This window comes from Streptopelia decaocto (assembly GCF_964273445.1).
Source record: "Streptopelia decaocto genome assembly, chromosome: 3".
Lineage (NCBI taxonomy): Eukaryota > Metazoa > Chordata > Aves > Columbiformes > Columbidae > Streptopelia > Streptopelia decaocto.
Window position 1 is genome coordinate 86,334,205 of NC_138656.1, and position 23,713 is coordinate 86,357,917.

At 38.5% G+C, this 23,713-nt stretch overlaps 1 protein-coding gene across 1 annotated transcript in view; it reads right to left on the reverse strand.

Annotated features, from left to right (window-relative positions):
• The window catches only part of BCKDHB (branched chain keto acid dehydrogenase E1 subunit beta), a 116,686-nt gene extending 95,156 nt beyond the window's left edge, over positions 1 to 21,530 (reverse strand). The window contains exons 1-3 of the mRNA XM_082047859.1: positions 21,316 to 21,530; positions 18,591 to 18,668; positions 15,937 to 16,005 (exon numbers count right to left, since the gene is read on the reverse strand). Coding sequence (XP_081903985.1) covers positions 15,937 to 16,005; positions 18,591 to 18,668; positions 21,316 to 21,484 — 316 coding nt within the window. The 5' untranslated portion in view covers positions 21,485 to 21,530. The remainder of the gene's footprint in view (positions 1 to 15,936; positions 16,006 to 18,590; positions 18,669 to 21,315) is intronic.
• Between the last annotated feature and the right edge of the window lie 2,183 nt (positions 21,531 to 23,713).

The following is a 23,713-nucleotide window of genomic DNA, read 5'->3' on the forward strand; positions in this document are numbered from 1 at the left end:
ATTCCTTTAACATACTAGCTCTAAGTTGAAAACATAGCCCCAAAAATATTCAAGTTATAAGCAAGTCACCTGTAATTAACCATATGGCTATTTAGATGGGCTTTTTTAGGTATAGGAACAATAAACATCCATTACAGGTAAAGACACTTTCATTTGTAACAGCTCAGAGGAAGACAGAGAGAAACAAAACAGAAGCACAATTTCTGTAAGTTACAATGTTGTTAATACTTAAAGGAAAACAATTTGTTCTGATGAATATACAGATAAGCATGTATACCCCTTATGCTTATACAGGAGGAGTAAAGAATACTTACAAGCATTAAAAAAGCTTACAAATATTTTTAGTTCATTTTTTTTCAAGCAGTCAGAATTAACTGTCAAAGGCTGCTAGATCTCCAAGAGCATCTGTAGAAAAGTATCTTGTCTCTTGCCCATGCTCCCAGTAATCAGTGCCCAGTCTTACCAATTTCCTTTCATAAGGTAAGGCTGTGCTTACTAAAGAATTTGGTTTGTCTCCAAGGCAAGAGAGGAGAAAGCTGTTCCTGCTGTTGGAGGCATGAGACTGGAAATTAAATATTTGGGGGTTTGTATCTTCCCTGTGGGAGTCCGAAAAGGTCAATTTAGCCCTGACATATTTCTGTGCCACAGTAATTTCAGATTCCAAATGTGCATCAGTCTAATAGATGGCTGAAGACAAAATTGTTCAGTTTATGAAACTAAAAACAAGAAGGGAGGGGAGGGAGATGAAACACCACTACGATATCCTTTATAAGATATATTAATAACTTGTCAGCAGTACTGTACTCCCTTGGCAGATCAACAGGAGAACCTGTTGATTAAATTTTCCCTTTGCAACACTGGGAAATAGACAGTAGGTTTCTGTAAGAGTCCACTGTGCATGAATATGCCAAGACACCAAACTGGATGGAAAAAAAGTGAGCACAGAGTACATCAGTGGTTATTAAATAAATTAAACAATAACTAAATAAGCACCAAATAACTAAAAAGAAAGACTAAACTCATCAATTAATAATTAGCAAAGTTACTACTATGAAGATGCCTAATTTCAATAGCTACAAGTTAATTAACTAGAGAAAGAGAAGCTTACAAAAAGTTTCAGAAAGGGATGACTTGAGGAGAACCGTTGCCCACAGCTGCATTTTCAATATACTAGAGGCATGTTTTACAAATCTATAAAATACGTATCTTTCATCTCCACACATGACCCAGCACAGCATTGTCACTGCTTGTACTCTGTCCACATGCTTCACCTGGTGTTTTGAGTTTCATACTTCAAGAGCTACTTTGTTTAGGGTTGGGTTTTTAGTTTGGAGTGGTGGGTTTTGTTGTTTGTTCAGGGGATCTTTCTTGACACATTCATTTTTGAAAGAAAGTAAGGTTTTTGTTGTCTGAATGTCAAACACACCCAATAGTACTCTGATCAACTCTGCCTCACAGCAAAATATCTTGTAGGTCAGAGAATGTTTTACAATTAGTGAAACCTGCTAGTTCTCATTTCCAAGGTATATGAGCAAGCTGATCTCAGTAATTTCCAGATGTGGGTCATCTGTACCTGGTTTTATATATACTGCAAAAAAATAAATCGTCTTTGCAGGTATTGTGCTCAAAAGCTGTTCAGACTACAAATGGCATAGGAAGGGAGAATGGCTGTAACTTTGTGGTGCTGCCATTTATTCTTGCTGGGCATTTATTTTACCAGCATGCTGCAGTAACACTGCTCGTCTGCATATTTCTGTTCTTTCTTTACTAGTACTACCAATGTCTGGCAATGTCACTATATAAAAACAGCCCCAGCCCTGAAACATTTTCATTCCAGGTAACAGGAAGACAGAATGCTTTGGGAAACCCAAAACTGGGGAAGATATTTATAGAAGAAATAATTTGGTTTTATTGTCCTTGTAATTAAGTTATCCTCACTTCTGACAGACATCGTGTCTTGGCTTCACTGTCAGGAATTAACAAAAATAGTTTAAAAAGCTTCACACAGGAATCATCTCTTCCTTTAAGATCTAACCAAAGGGGAAGATTTCAGTCACTTGGTACTGTGCTTCTCCCATGTAGAGTAAAACTTTGTCTTTCAGGGTTATTTAGTCCCATTTCCACAGAGTAAATAGATCAATAAACTAATCCATAGAATGCAAAAGGAAAATAATACCATGGAAAGATGAATGAACTTCTAGAACAAGGAGAGTACAAGATTATTTTTGAACCTGGAAATAATGTATACTGTGTGAATAAATTGTTCTCATTCCTAAAGGATGGGTGTAATCTCAGTCCCCAAGCTGTGCAGCATCCTCTGGTGCCCTCTCTCTGCTGATAGATGTCACAGGTAAGGACACAGGAACATCAACCACCTGTGCAAAGGCCTCACCACCATCTCGGAAGGCGGGGAAGTCCTGCTTGAGTGCAGCCACAAGAGCTGTCCCTGTACTCACATCCAACTGTGAAACTGTAAACAGTTGGCAAACTTCTCCCTTCCTCTTTATTAAATCTAGAGTGTTATGAATTAGGCACCTTATTTCCCTTCTCTTTCACAGATTCATTTAAAATCTTCATTTAAAACACTTAATATTTTAATGGACTAAAAATGCATTAACAAGATATATTACATTTCCATAATTCTTTAAAAGTCTGTTCGTAGATCAATATTTCACTTTGTGTGCTTACATGATAATTTGATATAGGATGCAAGCAGCAAAGAAAACACCAGAAAAAACAAGACTATAGAAGAGACTTGGGGAAGGAAAAAAAAAAAAAAGTGAAATTCACAGTAAATTAAAAAACCTAACATTCTTATATTGAAATCAAAATACTCAATCGGCCTTCTTCATGTGGATTTCTACTCTATTTTAACACACACTGATTTACTGAAATGTAGTTAAATGTGGTTTAAAACTCTACCATGTAGCCTACATAAATAGACTAATGTCTGAGCAGAAAAAAAAAAAAATATCATTAAGAAATGCCAGAAGTCAGATCATACTAAGCATACCTAAACTTATTCATTAACACATTTTTCACTGAAATTGCCTGATGCATTAGTTCTAGAAATAATTTTATATCATCACATAAAAATGGAAATGTATTTGAACAATCCTGTAAAATGAGCTTTTACCTTATAAAAACTTCAAAATTAATTGTTTAATATCAATTTGTGACAAGTGAGTTAATTTAAAAGCATGTTAGATCCACCACACTAGCTTACCCCTCTATGATTTGGAATATAAAGGGCATCCTAACAAAACTGCTGAAATACTATTGAGGTATTCGAGGCAGCATGCTGATACCAATGGAGTATGTTGAAATAAATGAAGTGAGAGTCACTAAAAGCACACGTGAAATACAACATGACAGTTATAACATGATCAGTTTGAAGCAGCTAATTTGGATTTTGGGAATGAAAAGGCATAATCCTGAAGTGCTTTGGCTTAAAACAGTGAAGAAAGAGCTAGGTAATTGCCATTGAATGAGATTCATTACTCAGGAATGATTTTGTTTTTACATGTACAACATGTACAACAATAATACCGATCCCTTCTTAAAAGCAAAACCTAAAGCACTTTACTATTTATTAGGTGGGAAACCAAGTTTCAAGGGTTGGGTTTGGGGTTTGTTTTGTTTTTTTTTTTTTTTTTTCCATAAAATCCAGCCTTTTAAGACACACATCATTAGGATAAAACAAATTTATTAATTTATTTCCCCAGACACTGAAAACTGTATGGCATGGTTTTAACATCTTTATTTATATGATGTGAAAATCATTACTCAAGCAAATTATTTAAACACTGAAGATTTAAAGGCATTAAGACGATGTATTTTTATCTTTTTCACAGGAAGCCAACTTTGATAAACAGCGATTCACATCATCCTTTGTAAATCATTCACCCAGCTGAAATCTGACCCAAGCAGACAAATAACCCAGAGATACTTTGTCTTTCCATATTTCATTTCCTTACCAGTGAAGAAACATTTCCTAAAACGTTCTCTTCTCCTATTACCTGCGTCAGCCACACAGTTCAAAACAAGCGAAGACAAACTCTATAAGCTGACCTGTCACTGCAGGTGTAAGTGGTACTTTATCGGAAATCAGGTGCATCAGCCTCTGAAGACAGACATCATGCTGGTGTCCCATTCAATTAACCTGCCTGGTTTTGTAAACATCCCTCATTTCAGCCACCTGAACAGGCTGGTGCCCTTTACCATGTAGCGAGGGAAGCAATATGACAAACAGGGCTATGTGAAAAAAAGGACAATTCTTATCTCTCCATGACAATAAATCAGGAAGATTAGATGCATGTTAAGTGAGTGAATAAATACCCCAGAAGTGTTGTCTAACAAGGTAAATATTAAAATATTACAAAACATTAAGGAAAAGGCAGTATTTGATTAAAAGCATTTTTTAAAAAACTACTTCATCCTCCCCGATCTATTTTTACCTAAATAAAAAAAGACTGATCCTTGTGATTTTTGGAACAAAGAGTTAAGTACCCCAGAAATGTTCCAACTCCCACTGACCCTCTGTCTAAGGGGCAACAGCTTTAATGCAGTCTTACAGTCGTCTTCTCATCCTCCACAAAGAAAAAGTTTCATAGCAACCTAACAGAACATGTTTACAGGCATATGTAGTCGATTATTGTGCATTCATGGTTTGGCCTGCTTCATCTTTATTTGTTCCAAGCGATCAGGAAAAAAGTATTTCAGATTTTAATATCTGCAATAAAACATGTTCCTGTCTTAATTTAACTTCAAAAATGAGATATTCAAACAATATCAAATCTCCTAAAATCTTAACATACCATTCTAGGCTTCAAGTCTGAGTAATTTCGCATTGCTCTGAAAGAGCCTTCGTGGGATGTTTCAAGTGGTTTGAGGAGTACTGCTGGCACTTCAGTCAAAGGATGGCATTTTGCTTTGTTTTTAAGATACTTCTACATCACTTGTGTTAAAAAAGGCATCTTAAAAGATGTCAGTACTGACTGGCATTAACAATATACCTGGGCAGCATTTTATTTATCCCCGTGATCTCATTACCTCCCATTTAAAACAACTATTATATAGAAGAGTCCAATAGCTAAATATTTTCTATCCTCAACTGCAGCAACCATAGAGGCATGTGGAGAAACAGGACTGGAAAGAAAAGGAAGTCCCCACAGATCAGCTTCTTTGCTACTCACTGAGGACTTTGTGTAGAACATTCAAATAGAAATAACATTTCAAATCAGTCCTGCCTTTAAAAATCTATTGTAATCCAAGAATATCTAGGATTTTTCATAGAGGTACACCTACATAAGTGTACTAATTCTATTCCTTAATATATTTAATACAATCTATCCAGCATTCAGACTTTCTTGGACCCACAATCATTTTTAAGCCCTGTTTTACAATTGGTGACACTTGTTATCTTCCATTTCTCTGATACCACGTGAGAGGGTAAGCATCCCCGGGAGTAGTTTGGTACAGTCATATTCAGCTCTTCTACAGCTCCTGATTGAACACCAAACAGTTCTAGTAATTTTTTATTAATTTTAATCAATTTGTTCCACCTCTTCTTTTGATATCCTAATCACAGTTCCTCAGCTTTAAAGCAGGGTGTGCAACGGGCACTGTTCCTCTACAGTGAATACCAATAAAAACTCATTGGCTTTCCAGCTGAATATGCAAACTTCAAATCTACATGTCCAAAGCAGGGCTTCAGTTTCACAGAGACAGAGATGGTTTCCCTCTCAATCTTGAATCCTTGAACACTAACATGGCATGCCATTTAAAAAGCATCTTTTTCCAGAGCAGCCCATATTACAATATATCATTTCACCTGCCTAACAGATGTAAAGTAATTATATGAAATGAAAATAATTTCATATCAAGTATCTTATAACTACTGATGATGAATTTAACCTACTGTGTGCAGAGAAACACAATTCACAGAATTGAGCTTTACTCCTCTGGTGTTCCTCCCCGATCCTGTATCCTACAAGAGTTGCACAGACTGAGCCAAGAAGATTTGTGTGTGCCCAGACACTCACAGCAGGCTCCAAAGACTCAGCCATTCCTCAGCCCTCATCTAAGCCAATGCGAAGTCTCAAGTCAAGTGCAATGGGTTGGGTCTGTTTTAGGAGAAATATATACCCACACATACAAAAATCACCATGTATACGCAACCTATGCTTTCAAAAGAAGTTCAACATTTAGTTATTTTGAACAAAAAATTCATTCAAAGTTTGATTAATTAGCAATTAATTCCATAGCACGTTGCCATCACTCTTTCCTTAAATATTCAAAAAAGCTACATTATAGCAGTAAAGATACATGAATTAGCAAAAATGTGTGACCAAGAAAAGGGTCAGAACAGAGATTTACATGCACTAAAATAAATTAGCTGCTTCCTCTTCTGCTGCTGCAAAATCCACTGTCCTAGAATAGTCTGGGTTGTAAAGGACCTTCAAAGCTCATCTAGTCCAATCCCCTGCAATGAGCAGGGACATCTTCAACTTCAGGTTGCTCAGAGCCCTGTCCAGCCTGGCCTTCAATGTCTCCAGGGATGGGCATCTACCACCTCTCTGGGCAACCTGTGCCAGTCTGCTCTGCAACAAAGGGCCCAACTTCTTATTCTAGACAGAAGTTTTATATAAGTCAAATGACAAATAAGTCTTTCTTATTCAGTTTACTTGTTTACAGGAGTCTTAAACTTCATTTGGAGAAAAAAAAAAATATCACTTGCACACAAAGTATCCTTCTGAAGTACTAATCACCACAGTATTGGCCAAAGAAAAGGACACCTGTTCTGACAGATAACTGCTAAGAACAGAAATTCCTCACAGGTCTGTCATCTATTCCACTGACATAACCAACATTTCTGAACAGTACTTCAAGTAAATTGAAAGTTAAAAACAGCTGAAGGGTAAGTTTTCCTTTTAAGTCTTCCCCAATTACCAGCTCCAAGGCATTCATACATTTGAACAGACATGAATATTTGAACTAGTAGCTCTAGCTCAAAGAATTCTCGAGACATCATTCCCTTACTGAAGATGGTGCATTTTTCTTCCAAGAGCTCCAAAGAATCAACTGCACTTTCAACTCCTCTCCCCCAAGATTCCTTTAGGAGAGAAGCATGTTTATTGCATTTTCATTTAATCCTTACTCTCAAAGACCCTAAATATTATCAAAGCCAGGAGAACTGCTGGAATACAAAGAAAATGTTACCATGATTTGGAGTAACATCCTCAATTATCTACAAATTCTTATCATTCGGCAGTTACTGAATTGCAGGTTTGGAAGGAAAGGACACTTCCTTTCCAGTAAATCTTAGTAAATTCTTAAAAGTTGTTCACAGCATAAACTTAACATTAAGCATGTATTCAACTGTCACGCTATAGCCCTCTGGATGAAGGAGGACCTAGGAAAGTTTATTTATTAACAGCTTTACCTTCCTAAGGCAAATAGGGAAAACATGCTTCCCTGGGCCTCTCCTCCACTTCAGATTTCCTGTCATTTGTGACAAACTAGCATCCCAACAAAAGCTAAAGAGTAAAGCAGAATTTAAAAAAATATAGATTATCTAATAATCTCCCTTTCTCAGAGAAGAAATGGGAAGGCTCAGGGGAGGTTAATGCAAAGCTCTGGTGTAACTTTGAATGCCATTAAACGTGTATGTCATTTAATCCTCCCGTGATGAAAAAGCAGCCAAGCAGTAGTACAAAGAGAAGGAAGATCAAATTCTTTTCAGGTACACAGTGACAGATGAAATAATGATGCAAAAGGGGAAAATGACTATATAAGAAGAAAGAAAACTCACTATGACAGTGGTCAAATGCTGGAACAAGCTTCCCAGAGAGGTTGTACAAGCTCCTTCCTTGGACATATTCAAAACTCAGCTGCACAAGACCACAAACAACCTAAACGGGCTCGACACTGAGTACAGGTTTGCACCAGATGTCCTTTAAGGTCTTTTTCTTTCAGCCCTTATTATTCTGTGATTCACTAACAGCCCCAAACAGGGTTACATGCTGACTGCCCAAACTTTTTATGTCTGTTCCTGTCCTGCTGATGGAAGCATTTCATGACATTGATAAAATAGAACTGATTCAGCTTCACACTGTTAGAAAAACATTCAATAAGCAGCTCACATCAAAGTGGCAGATTTGTTCCCCAGAATTTCTTTTTACTGATGACTATGCAGGCAGCCCATTGCACATTGAATTCCTTATCATCTGGCTCATATACCCAGCTGTATCAGCCTAAAGAAAAAAAGCACAATGCCCAAATGCACCAAGGCATTCAAATGTTCCTCCAGCTACGATTAATAACATTCCTTGCTCAACCGCAAAAAATTTTGCTGTGTGAGAAGCACACTTGCAGAAAAACATAATTGATGACAAAGTTAGACATGCAAAGCTATACCAGATGACAGCTTACTTGTATCCGCCCTAATATTGACATCTACCGAACACTTCATGTCGGTATAACCAAGGGACAATGTATCAGCTTTATTTAAGAGGCTTGTGTCCATTCCCTGCATTTTCAGCATATCTGCAATATTACATCACATGAAAAGAGATCCAACAGGAAAATACACAGCAGTTTCCAAAGCGAAGTACTGCAACATGTTAATGAAAATTCTTCCATAATAGGCTGGGTACACTACCTGGATGAAAAAGCAAGGAATAAGCAAAACTGTCTCACATACTCCTCAGTATCAGTGGCATAGAAATACTTTATAGTAGATTCAAAATCATGCTAGACCTACCCTAAATTATAAAGCAAATATTCTCAACATAAAAGCAAGGATTTAACGCTGCTAAAGGACAAAAGTGCTGAATGACCTGTAATCTGCAGTAACAAAAACATCTTTCGGATCTCACTTGTAACCAGGCCTGTCCCTTGATAATGCAAAGCGTGTGCATAAGAAAAATCAATAAATTGATCTATACTTGGTGTTTCCATACAAGTGTGAAAACTCCTTGTCAGGTTTTGAGGATGTAATGTTTCTACAAATTAAAAATAAAGGAGATCTTCTATAATAAATGACTGGTGGTTTATGTCAACCTGGTCACTGGAAGACTGCTTTGAATCAAGTGAAATTAAAATTAACCTGCTCCTCAAAGTGCTTCTGTTGCAAAGCTACTTAGAAAATTGACTGGACTAGAATGGTAGCCTTGACCTTTTTGACACTTACAAGCTCCTAGCAAATTACTTCCAAGAGAACTCAGAGTTTCACTCCCTATAATAAAGTCTGCAGCACCTTCTTAAACTGAAGCGGTGATAATTAGTACACTCTTATCACCAACCTCAGAGGCAGAAAAAACAGCAGACATGCTAAATTAGTCCTACTTGATGAGTACAAATGAAACAGAGGGCACACTGATCACAGGACTAACCAAGGAAATTGAGAATCACTGAATCCCATATAATAAATAGTAAAGGCATAAAGACAGACATTTAAACCAAGTTACACAAACTGTGCTTGCAGACCTGGAATTAATACAGACTGTGAATACTAATTATGCTAATCAATTTCATCTTCTGTCTTTAATACATAAAGTTTCCTCCTACTTGACACTATATTACTAGGATATTGCTTTTTAAATGTTTCACTGCAAGTATTTCCTGAAGTGGAAAATTCCATTTTTATGATGCTCAGCAGCACATACATTGCTGGACAAAAAAAAGTATCTTGAAATACCTTAATATGTTAGAAGAGCTTTCTTGAACTCTGTATTGAGTATCAAGTTCTATATTAAAAAGTAAGTTCCTTATCTTTCCCTCAAACAGGTTTACAACATACTAATATTTATTGTGTTTCTTTTTGTAAGTCTCAAACAAATAAAACTGTTTTCACACCAGGTACATTATCAGAACAATTTAAAAAATAAAAACAAAACTAAAATAAATTCTATCAGCTCTGACAGAGACTGATTTATATCAATATCCCAAAGATACAGTGTAAAAAGGCATACCACATTTCATCAAGTTCTCAACTTTTTTTCTAACTGTAAATCTTAAGAAAAGAATTGGCTATTTAAGATGAAAATGAACGAAATGTACTATTGTGTAATGAGTCTGGAACACGTTCTCCAGATGTTACTGTTCAAAGACATTTAAATAAATCAGAGTAAGATGCAGATCTTGCCAAACTGCTCCGGAAGAACCAGGCAAGCAAGCTGCAGAATTCTCTTCTTAAATCCATCCACAAAGAAACAAGGGTAACCAAACTCCAGACTACTTAGGTTTTACTCAATCTCTACAGAACAACTAGCTATTTTTAACTCTGAATAAAACGTTCTATTCTCCACTTAAGTCCAACCATGTCAAAAATTCTGAACTACTTCATTCTACCATGTGCAATAAGCTAGGAAGGACCAGCACCTACAGAAAAGAGGAAGCACACTCCTTCTCCAACAAGCTTGCAGTCTGCTTCTGAAGCATCGAGCTAACGTTTTCTATCTATCTCTTTATACAATAAACCCCTAACACTGATTTCTTATGCTACTTCAGGCAAGTTTTTCCACTCCTTATAACAGCTTATTGCTATGTTCTTAAAGCATGCAAAGGACCTCATGATTATTGATTAAAAAAAAAACCCTTAGAGAAAATCCCCAGACTGTCTCCTCACCTCTTAAAGTAATATCCAACCACTAGTAGCTTCTGGGAGGCAGAACATGCTATAATACACTGCATTACAAGCCTCAAACAGTATATCCAAATTGTGTTCTTGTACTTCTTGCCCTTGCCCTGTAATGCTTGGCACCACCAGAACACACCCAGAACCTCCACTGACAGATCTTTGCTCCCTTGCCAGTAACATGCTGTGAAGTTTCTGCAATAAAAAAAATCCTGAAATCATTAACAAAATAAAATTACAATATAAACATTTTAAAGTATTTTATGCATTTTGGAGGCAAGTTATTAGGATTAAAAAAAAAAAAAAAAAAAAACCACACACCACCATATTTACTTCTATTAGCTCAGCTTCAAGAGGTTCTCTCATTATTTCATGCTACTAAAAGCTGTCAGGACATGAAGCAATTTTTGTAAGCATATCCAACCCTTAGCCAAAATACTTCATCAAACACCCTAACAGCCTGGGGACAACCTTATCTTCTCACTCATGTTTTCCCACATAGGCATTTCACTCAAAAACAGAATTTGCCTTCAGAAGTTTTCTACAGCTCAAGCTCGTAAAATAATATTGTGTTCAAACAAACATTTCTTCAAAGAATTAATACCTTAATTTTAGACAGGCTGGTGTCCCTTCAGCATGGCTAGGTACAGCCATCTCCTGAACAAATAAACAAAGTCCTGAATTATTTTACTGAACTATAAACAAATGATTCTTTTACCAAGAATCAAGTGTTCCTTGAAAACTCACACAGGCGTTTACACCTTAGACACAAGGTCTACAGAAAAACAACCAGGGGTTACAGTGGATCAGACACCAGAAATAAACATTTATGCTGCAAGACAAGCTAGCATTATCATGAGATGTATCAATAGAAAACTGTAAACAACCAAGTTTTATTCAGTATGACCCAGAGTAGTGTATTCAGTCCACATCCCTCAGTTGCAGCAATTAGAGTCCAGAGGAAACTGAACAATAAGAAAAAGCTTCAAACCATAAGAATAATCCCGCACTGGGACCGTGTGTGTAGGGAAGCCAGAGAATCTCCATCATTGAAGGCTAACAGCAGCCTTTGCCAGCTGATCTGTCCCAAAACATACCCTGTGTCTCAAAGATCTAATTCTGTAAGACAGGCAGAAAGTAGAGGAAAACAAATATGGAAGTGATAAATAGAATCATTTTTAAAGCATCCAGCTGATTGCTAATGTGGCTAGGTCATCATGACATAAGTATGTTATTTGCTTGTTAAAACTGTGGTTTCATATGCAGCTCAGTCAGTTGCTTTTTGATGTGTTTGAAATTTTCCACAGGGGAAATCTCTGATCTAGCTCCCCCTGCCCTCATGGGATTCAATACAAGTGTTATTCCTTATCTTGATTTTCCTCTTTTTCTGTGATTTGCCTATTTGTAAGAAAATATCCTGGAACAATAGAACAGACTCTAATTACTGTTTACTGTACACTCCCTATCTTCTTCACACTTCTTTTTTTTTTAAATATGGTTTGAAAGAAAAAAAAAATCTTACAAATTTTAACTACACTTCTATCTGCATCAAAATAGTAAAGCATTGGTAGGATTATTTATAAAAAAGCCTATATGCTTGAACAGAATTGGGCAAGAAATGAATTAAATTTCAAGTTACATGTGCATATTTATTGCACCCTTACAACTACATATGAGAATATCTATTTTAGCTATGAAAAACAAGGAAGGAGGAAAAAACCTGAAACAAAATGATCCAAGATTGAATTTTTTGTTTTATCCCCACATATAGGAGTGACACACAGTTGTTCTTACTGAGTTTCACTTTACAAAGTGTCCACCCAGAAAAGAAGCAATTACTGGCTGCACAGCAGTACAACAGAAAGGACACAGGGACTAAAACATGCACAAATGGGCAGTCAGCACCACACTGCTAATAAAGGCAGCAAACATCACTCTAGAGCACGTTACCACTGTAACATGGAAACCTTACAAAAAGCATTTTGTTCTAATTACTTGTTATGAGAGCACCATAAGCTGCTGTGGGCAATACACCTCTGTAAGCACTGACAAACAAAAAGAGGAGGACGACAATAACAGAGCCCAAACAGTAGAGCTAAAAGACACCAGAACAGACAAAAATAAAAGGCATGAATGAAAGACTCTCCAACTGGTGATGCAATACTACTCCAGAGGGAGGAAACCTATACTCCTCCTGTGATTCCTTGAACTTTTAAAATCCTCCAGCAACCTTTGCCTCATGCAACTTCTGGAGCTGTAAAACTTGTAGCAACAGGGCCTATCAATTCTATAATTCACCATTAACTTGAGTAACACTGGATTTATTTATATGTGAAGGTGTTTTACGTTATTTGTTTCAGAATCACACTAGCTACCTGTTTTCAGGCCACTTCATTGGAATAATTTTATTCTTTAGGGATCAGTGATCACAAATACTTGCATTTTTATTCTATCGTGTGAGAGCACTCCCTATAAGCAAGCTCTCATTCCTCTAATTAAAGAGAACCTTTATCCAGTCTAAAAACTCTTTTTCCTACTCAAATTCACCATTCACAGAAGTTCCATCTTACAGGCACTGGTCTAGTGCTACTTCCTTGCCTTACACAACTCCAGAAACGTATTTTTTCTTCCCAACACCCTTCTTTCATTTGAGAATTGATCAAATGTGATTGCACTTAACCTGGTAGCTCCTGCAGCCACTGTCACCTTCTGCAAGTTGGTAATCAGTAGAAAGAAATTTGGGGATTTTTCACATTTTCACCTGCTGACCATCTTTCTTCCAACTATCTTAATCTCTGCTAGGTAGAAAATTCAAGATAACTTTCAGAGGACTTCTGTTCTAAAGAGAAACCACCAGCTCCCTGCCTGTTCACAGGAAAGACCTGTGAAGCCAATCTTCTGTTGGATTCTCAGAGTTCTAAGCAAAGGCTTATCCTATTCCACACTCTCAGAATATTAATCTTTGAACTAGGCAGAGTGCTTCTGATCCTTACTTTTGGCAAAGGTTTTTGACATGGCTGTAAGTGCACATTAGAACCTCCCTTCAAGCACAGACCAGAATGGTATCAGAGACAAATCTCTACTGAGGCAAATGACTACACAGAACTTCTTCATAAGGAAGCCCTCAAACTGTGTTTGGAGCTGGCAGAGAGAGTATTCAAGGAAAATATTACATATAGTTCTCTTTGCCTGTTTATATAATATCTTCATTTTTGCCCACAGTAAGTGAGATGGGTCTTTTTTTGGAGTTACCTCCAGAAAACTGCTCTGGTATTCTTCCAAGTAGCCTTCCTTATCAAACACAATTTCTGCTTTTCTTGTTTCTCAGTCTTGTCTCTGTCCACTTTCTCCACTTTTACCTTATCCTCTGTTTTTTTCCTCCCATTTCTTTACTTCCTATCATCTAATCCCAACCTCATATCTCCTCTGTATTTTTGTCCTGTGGATGATAATAATCTTTACATGCTGGAACTTTATTTCACACTTCAGGCAGAGCAGAAGGACACAATTATTCACACTCCAAGATCATTGTTTCAAATCCATCTGCAGACTCAAAAGCAAATGTACATTCATTCAGATATTATTTTTGTCTTTTGAAGAAGATGCTAATGTACGTCCCCCTTTTTTTTTTAAAAAAAAAAAAAAAAAGGTGTGCACACATTACCTAGGCTACAAAAATACAGTAGGGAAGGAAGCAGGCTATCAATCGGGCAGTTTACATCTTTGCTTTAGAGATGGAAAACATTTCCAGACAGCAAAACTGTGGAACAGCAGACACTCAATACTTCAATAAGGATATTTTACAGTTTAGAGTATGCAACCTCTGGAAAATTGTGACAATCAAAAACCTGACAGGAAGGGATTGGGAAGGAGACAAGAAATAAGAATATGCCTTCCAGTGTGCAAGACCAGAGTGAGGAGACAAAGGAATAAAAGTGTACCAGACTTATTTCCCTTCCCTTATCTGAAAGGAACTATCCACATAAACTCAGGTAGTCTACTCATCGCCAGGAAGCAGTATTACATAGCAACAGATTTCTAAGCATTTATTTCATGCAAAACATACTAACACAAATAGAAGGATCATGAGCAGCAAAGTAATGACAGAAAACTGGAATCTGTCTATTTCAGATGTTGACACAAGATAAGATGTATAGGAAAAAACATACTAAGTCATAGCTATTGTAGAAAAGAAACTTCCACATACTGACTTATTTACATCTGATTCCTCAATTAAACATTTTCAAACAAAATTTCTGTAGCATGTCAAAAATTCATCCAATCAAAAATTAAGATTTCTTTACAAAGTCAAAGACCTTGACTTCTTTCACTTACTAGTACAGGTCTCTAGCTATGTTTATATTACATTACTCTATACTCAGACTTATATGGTCTTCCTGGAAAAAAAAAAAAAATTAGATTTGATGACAGATTTATTCTAAAAGCATATTTCTTCTGTCTCTCCAGAGAGACTTCAGTAATAGTCTAGACAGTAAGCAACATATGTATGGTACTACTATTGAGTATTAATATACTAAATTCTCCCTACTATAATATTAGGTGATATTCAGACCTTGACCTCTATAAAAGTGCTTAGAAAAGAAATATCGCTTTTTATCAAAATAACTACTTATAGGCATAGACTGCCACCTAGTGATTTTATCATCTACAGAAAAAAAAAAAAACAAACACCACCTTCTTTCAGGAGAGGAGAAAAATCTTTCATATTTTACGTCAACATATAGAAACATCGTACTATATCACTTGTGTCTCCTATCATTATGCTGATGGCAAATGCAGGCAGGGAACGAAGAAAGAAGAATCAGTGTTTGTAATCTTCCTTGTACAGGTAAGATCCATGAGGTTGCTTGTTCATCAATTCTTTCTGGAATTCCTCCTCATTTTACATGGACTCTAGCCTTTGCATAAAACAAGCACTGGATCCAGAACTTATTTAATCCCTAAGACTACACTGGCAGCCAGCCACACCCCTCTTGAAATTTTGGATTTCTTCAATTTTACACTTCCAGTTTTTCCTGCACCTCCACATCATTGTAACTATATTTTCAGTATATTCTCTAATTCATCTTTGCTATTCCCTCTCCAGCCACTGCCTGTTTTCTACATAAATACTAATATATCCAAAACTTCTGTTTCCAAGGATGGAAAGGAAAAGAGAAGTCCATTTACGAGACTTCTCTCACATGTATTCTCCTCTTCACCCACAAACCATACAAGGGTACAAAAGAACAGAGATACTAATATGAAAATAATGTCAGATTTAAAAGTTAACTTACCATATTTGTCTCGCAAGCCAACTGTACACCTGAAGACCCCACCAAAGGCCACATCTTCACCAAATATTACTGGAATGTAAGAACAGTAGAGGAGGCTGATGTTATCACAATGCACTTTATTTTTAATGAACATGTTTCAGAGGTTTTTATAGGAGACACTAATTAAGTATAACCTAACATTTCATTTTACTTCAATATTTATCTAGACCTAAGCATTCCTCATGCACAGCCTAACTGTAACAAATAAAGAACCAAGGTTAATGAGGAATAGTACATCAATGAAAGGATGTCTCAAAACAGAATTCATGACACTGATGCAGCTATACTTTCATCAAACCATCTGCTTTTCTGAAATTTTCTACAATATATAAATCTAAAGGAGTAAAATTAATTTCAATAAATGATTACATTCAATTACTAAAGACTCACTGAAGTCCTGTTCTGTTTCAACTGCTAACCACTTGCATTCTTCATCCACAGATTTCAGCAAATGTAGTGTTTCAAAAAACTTCAGATGGAAATTTTCTTCAAACTACCAATCCAACATGAAATTTCAAACTTTCTCCAAACATACTTGCTAGATCCTCAAAGTGTGACTTCAGGGGAACTCCTCTACAGAAAAGATGGTTATCTAATAACCAGAACAACTCTCAGCATTCAACACTACTATTTTTATAGTGTGGGTGACGTAGCAAATCAAGTTTTATCACTAAAGTAATTTCCTTTAAAATCTAGCTTCATAACAACTAGTCTGGGTTTTTTTACTTTGAATTTATGGAATGATGATGTCTAATTTTTCTTAAAACAGTTTTGTTATTTAATTCACAGAAATAAGTTTTGCCCATTTCAATTTTTTTCAGCATGTAAGAGATGTGCAGCAGTATCACCAATAGCAGCTTGTATGAATTGGGGCCAGTTCTGATAATTCCCAAATTCCTCAACACTCTCCACGTTCTAAAGGACACAAAATAATGAGTTAGTTTCCTTGCCTTTCAGATATTATTTTTATTTAAATAAAATAATGTTATGATTGGAAGTACTAAAAGGATTAACACTCTTCTAGCAAACACATTAATGACACTACTTAAAGAAAAATAACTTGTATAATGATGTAAAACCAATGCAGTCATGGAGTTTACGACTGAAGTATGTCCCCAGATCATCTCTCTAATTCATTTTTTATAGTAATTTGTTTGGGGTTTTTATGTACTTAGAATCTTTTTTAGTCCTATCTGTTACCATATAGATACTCACTACCGAGCCAACTGGCATAAAAAAAAATCCCATTTGATGCTGGTAGCAGCAAACTTGCATGGGTTTACTTGTTCTGTTCAGCCACTGAAAAGATTTTCCTGGACAGATTCTAATTCTCCTCAAGTATGAGGATTTCCACTACTTAAACAACAGTTGCTCAATTCCCATACAACTAAAAACTAAAGGACATGCTTTCTGTTGCAAGAAATACTAATTAATTCAGTAAGCAGCGTGACATTGACAACTTGCATATCCAGACCAGAGAACTCCAACAGGGTCCCGCAAAGGGCTTTGCAAAGATCCAGCCCTGCAAAACTGAGGAGCAAGACTGGAACCTTAGGGTGACTAAAAGGCTGAGGATTATATATGACTTTAGGTTCCTGCTGGACTAACATTCTACTTACATTTATATGGCTGATTCTACAGAAATGGTACTAAAAATCTCTTATTGGCACTAATTTACCCTCAGTTTTCTAAGTTTAATTTAATAAAGGTGATTACAACACAGCTGTAGAACGGGAAGGAATGCATACAGGCATAGTACTGGACAGACAACACGGAATTTGTCCTAACAGATCAGACGATTAGTCAGGCTTCAAGTTGAGCAGTGGTTCAAGCACTGCCAAAAGTTACTAACACACTAAAAAGACAAATCAAAATTACACAAGATCATACAGCTTTTGCAGCTGTGTTCGTGACATTAAACATCTCTTTCAGATATCTGGCCATCATCACGCCTTTGTTACGACAACAGAAGCAAGAGACCTCCTGTTATGTATAAGAATTAAAAGCAGAATAAATAGTTTTATGCAAAAGATTTTAGGAAAATCCTTTTAAATCAAGCTATGATGATCTAGCTGTTTCAAAGTTATAGGTTATCCAGACTGCAAAAGCCTAGAAAATCTTACCTTGATTATGCACTATGATGAACAGAAATCAGTAAAGTTGGAAAGGAAGGGAAGGAAAGAAGGGAGAATGGACAGTACAGGGAATACATAGTCTCTAAAAAAATACCATTTTTTGAGTACAGAGAGTTGAAGGAATTAAAAAGTAAGATGTATATTTTAAAAACTCCTTTACTTACTGGTGGGACTAAAGCTGCCATCAAGCACAGTTCACATCAGTAACACCAGAAGCACATTAAGCAATATATCTTTCTGTCCCAGCTTTCAGGTGAAAAACACCCAGCTAATACAGAAGCCACACTGCACCTTAGATCACATAATCCGTTAATAATCTGTTAATATAACACATTTTTAAGTCTTGTTTGAGATCGAAGTGTAGAAATAACTTATTAGAAAACTTTAAAGGCCATGAGAAATGCATTTAATATTGTACATAAATAGGCAAAACAAAATAGAATTTATAAAAAGCAAAACACACTAGTAAGCATAGCATACCTGCAGTCGGATCTTTGGCTAAAGCATTGTCCAAGGCACTTGTTATGGATTGGAAGAGATTCATCTTCTGAGTTTCCCCTGTGTGAAAGTGATAATTTAGCCACTTACATTGGTTCAAACCACATAATACATTAGAAAACACTTGTGCAAAATCTGACTGAAAACTTAGTTAACAGTCATAAACAAGATCCCTGTTATAAGTACCCAAGACTCATTTGCTGAATAAACTTAAATTATGGGATAGATGAGACTGAGCATGGTACACTTTGCAGTCCCAAGGACTATAATTCTATTACCCCACATGCAAACTTTTTTTCAAAAATTATGCTTTCAGCTACAGTAAATGCAGCCTTGCAACATTTAGTCAAACATGAGGAACAATGAATTTTTAGGAACAGTGAGTTTTTCAAAGGAAGAAACTATAGTGAAGCATTGTTGTTTTGAGGATTGGGGTCCTTTCTGCTATTTACCAGATCTCATTAAGCTTATTTCCTCATTCTTTAAGTATTTTTTTTTTAAGCTTCAGCCTTTCCTGTTTACAGACACCTGTTATTATCGGTAGTTTTCTAGATCACCAGTCTGCTCTCTGGATTGCACTTAGAAAGTGTCGGAAGCATCAAATCCACACTCCAAAGAAAGAAAACTCTATGCTGAACTTAGAATGGGTAAAGCAAATGCACCAGACTGCTGTGTTAAAATCTTCTGCAGTAAGGACTGAAAAAAAACCTTCAAAATCAACAAAGGCTACTTGAGTGCCCTCCTTCATTCCAATGCTGCAAGGAAAAACAATCAGAGCTGAAAGCAAAGATGGAAGAAAACAATAGTGTAGTCCCCACTACTGTGGCTAACTCAGATTCTCAAAGCAAATAAAATAATGCCTTATCAGAAACTGAGTGAATAAGAAATTGCCTGATATTTGGTAGCTCTTTAGCTGGTAAAACCTCTATCTAAGACACGACTAGAAGCCACAGCCCAGAAGAATACTGCCTACCAGCACACACAGCATACAGCTTGATTAAAAAAAAAAGTCAGGTGAAGATCCCAGAGAAACATGAGAACAGGTGTCAGAAATCCGAAAGAACTACCTTCTGTTTCCAGCAACTACAGTTTCTCTCAACCACCATTCAGCTTCCCTTGTTAATTAACATTAGCAATTTTTGTTAAAGACTCATGTCATGCTGCATCAAAGCTGAGTAGCTGCATTCCAATGTATTCTATGCTTGGTAGCTTCACCTGTTACACTTTACCCTTTAAGAAGAGGAAACGCAAAAAGAAATCTTATGGGAACTGTTCAAATTATACGAAAGCAACAAATAATCAACATTTACAAATTCAAGGGAAAAAAAAGCTGGGGAAACCCAGTTGTTTCTCTCTTTCCCAAGTAATCCACATTAGTATTTAGGTTATCTTTTCCACAAGACACAATCTTTCCAGTATTGGTCAGAAATAAATGCCTATTATTTAGGCAACTCTCAAACTCCTCACACTGCCTGTGCTGACCTGCTTATAATAAAGGCCTCTGCATCACCCTGGCAAGAAAGGAGAAATTTATTGTGCCATTTAAATTTGAACTGTGGAGTTGGAGAAGCATTATCTTAATAATATCAGTATCAGCAAAACCTTATTTTACTTCCATTATTTTTCACAGAATTTCTAAGTGTGCTTTAAATCAAAGGGAAGTAGTTTTCTATTAGTAAATGGCAACAAAAAACAGCCTGACCCACTGGAGCTTCCTTAGTGTGATCTCAAGCAGGGACCTGCAGCACACAGGCTTTGCTCCGTGACACCTGGGACGCCCATATCTCCCCATGACTATCAGAAATGGCCAAGACCTTTTTCAGATTTAATGACCAAGCCGGTACAGCAAAGGTATCCCGCTAAGTAACACCCTTCTAGAAGACAGTGCAGTTCACATGAGAGAAACGGCTGTTGTGCAGGTGGCAGGTTTCTTCCAGCAGAACTTGGCACTAGTCAGTTGCAGGGATGCACCTCAGAAATAAAGTCAAAACACCAACTTTCATCCTGAGCTGTTAATTTCCAACTAATCCGTGTTTACTTTCAGTCGTGGGATCGTGAGGATGAACTCAAACATTTCACTAGACAGCAGTCTTCTAATGACAGGTTTATTACCACGTTCATGACTTCAGCATGCAATAAGAAGTTAGGGACGGACCTAAGTCATTAAGTTACCGCTAGAAGCGTTACCACTGAAACCGGAGAAGGGCAGGGGAAGGGCTCGCTGGTCTGAGGAGGTGCCGGGTAGGCCGGTAGGAGCCACTGCACTGACGGCCCAAGAACAGTTCTCCAAACCGTCCCGGACGGCACCGCTGAGGCGCCGAAGCGGCCTGGGGCACCATGGCCCAGGCAGCTGGGACCTTCCCACCCACAGCGCCAGCTTTTCGCCGGAAAAACCGCAGGTGGAAGCAGCGGGCATCGGGGCCACACCGGAGGAAACGCACCCAGGCTGAAGGAGCCGCCGCCCGGGCTCTCGGCCCCAGCGCTGGGGCTGGCGGCGGCTGCCCCGCCGGGAAACGTCGCTCCGCGGTCACCGCCAGCACCGAGGCGGGGCAGAGCGGCCCGAGGTGGGGGAGGCGGGAAGCACCCACCATTTTCCCTCCCCCTCACCCCGACCGGGCGGGCGGGGGCCTCCCCGAGAAGGCGGCGGCGAGGCGGACCCGGCAGCAGAGCGAGGGTGAGGTGGACCCCGGCCCGGCCCCACTCTCACCGTACGCGCTGGGCGCCGGGTCCGGCTGGAAAGCGAAGTGCGCCGCGGAGCGGCAGGGCGCGGCCGGCAGTGGGGGCAGGCGGCTCCAGAGCCCGCCGCGGCAGCGAACCGACACCGCGGCCAGCGCGGGGGCGAGCGCCCCGCGCAGCGCCAGACCCGCCGCCGCCATCACCGCCGCTGTCAGGGCCCGCCGCGGCCGCCGGCGCGTTCCAAAGAGGCGGGGTCCTGCGCAGGCTTTCTTATTGGCCAGCAGCGGGAGGAGGACGGACCAATCAGAAGCCCTTCTGCCGTGGGTGGGAGGGTGGGAGGGGTGAGGAAGCGCTTACTGCGCGTGCGCGGGCGGCACGCGGTTGTGGCGTGGGTCTGCCGAGAGGCGGGATTACGCGCGCGGCGTGCGGGGCGTGCAGCATGCCCTGGGGGGCGGGAGCGGCCTCTGCGCGTGCGCGGTTGTGGCGGTTGTGGCAGTTGGGTCCCGCTGGGTCCCGCTGGGTCCCGCTGGTAGGCGAGTGGAAGCACCGGTTCCCTGGGGGCGGCCCGGCGGCGGCGGGCGCTGCTCCGGCGCTGTGGCTGGGCCGGGCCGGGCCGGGCGAGCGGCTGCTTTCCCTCTCTCGTTGGCGCTGCGGGTAGCGGTGTCCAAGGCATCGGGGAGCGCCGAACCCGACCTCGCCTGTCCTTCGGCTCCGTCACAGCCGTGGCTGAAACATCTTCACCTTTCTTCTTAAACTTTTTTCTTTGCTTCCACTGGGGTTTTGATATTGCTAATCTGACATTGAGGAACACTGAATAAATGTCTGAAATCCTCAAATTCTACCCCACCACGTGGCGTGGAAGAATGAGAGACCAGCAGATACGATGTGTTCCCTTTTGCTTTCACTCCATGTCAACTACACATCTGAGTCAGACTTAATTATTCTTGTTGCCCAAGGTCTTGTTTTGCAAACACCCTTGCTCATAGTTTCATTGCCTTTCTTTCAGCAATTGAAATTATGGTCTTTCATATGTACATATTTTCCTTGTCAGATTTTAAAAAACATTTTTTTCTAATGTTCTCCTTTACCAAAAGCACTGCGTTCCTTCTTCAGATGCTCCAGTCAACCAGGTGATGCTTCTCACTCTGCTGCGGCAGCTTCCTCCATATGTCTGTTGTTGCCATGTTTCGGTTGCCTCCATGTCAATCCTTTCCCTTTTACCAATGCTTCACATCTTGTCCATGCATGTGCATCTCCATCAACCCATTTCATGCAGTTTCCAACACATACAACAAGACCCTTTCAGTTGTTCTTCCTTCTTTATGTTGATATTATCTATAAGACTGACCACACAAAGTAGAATTCTTACTCTGCTCCAAGAACTCCTAACTCGAAAACCTTGCCTCGGAGAAAAAGACTGGAAACTAGAATGATGTACATATGGCATTGTCTCTTTGAAATGAGAAGACTCATGTCACTTACTCTTTAGCATGCCCTTTATCCTTAGAGGCTGCTGACAAAGCACTTGAGATCATGGGATCGAACAAGTTCTTTTAACATTACCCACTATATCCCATGTAAGCAAAATACTAATGAGTGTCTAACAGAAGTGAAAATTTTAATAAACAACAGAAAAACAATCTCTCCAATGAAAGAGTATAAATGTCAAATGCTGAGATTGCTTCCATCTCCACTGGAAGACAAAATATAAATATTTGAAAAAGTTTAGTACATAGCAAACATTATAACCATCAAATGATCTATAACCATATATCTGTATGGTAGTAGTATAAGAGATGGCAAATATCCAAGTTTATTATTCAAGTAATCATTTCTTTCAGTAAGAAATGTATTTGAGCAAGAAGAATTTAGTTATATTGCACGTCATTGTGGCCAGCTCTGCAAAATTTACAAATGGAGGACAGTTAGTATAGAAAAACACTCTCATTGTAAGTCTGTCAGTTGTTGGACCTTTGAATTGCTAAACTCAAATGATAAACTATGAGATATATTTGGTGTATATACTCTTACTATTTGTCAGGATGTATTATTTATGAAAGGTTGCAATAACCGTGATCAGATATTTCAGGAGATGCCTCAGTTTTCAACACAGGCAAATAAAAGGATGCTTCTTGTTGTCTTAGTTCCATGACTGTTGTCTCCTATATCTGGTGATAAATGGAATTTGAAAAGGAAAAGAATGGTTGTGCAGCCCAGTATCTTACAGAGGAAATTAGGCATTTATGATGGAAGAATGAAAAGAAGAAATACCTTCAGTAAGACCTGTTCACCTGCTATTCAGACCTAGGTGAAAGAGAAAAAAGTCTCTGGAGATGAGGCCTGCCACCTAAATTTTTATTGCCTTCTGAGTACAAAAAGTAGTTTGTCCACATGGCCTTGGGGATTTACACTGGTACTAAAAAAGGAAA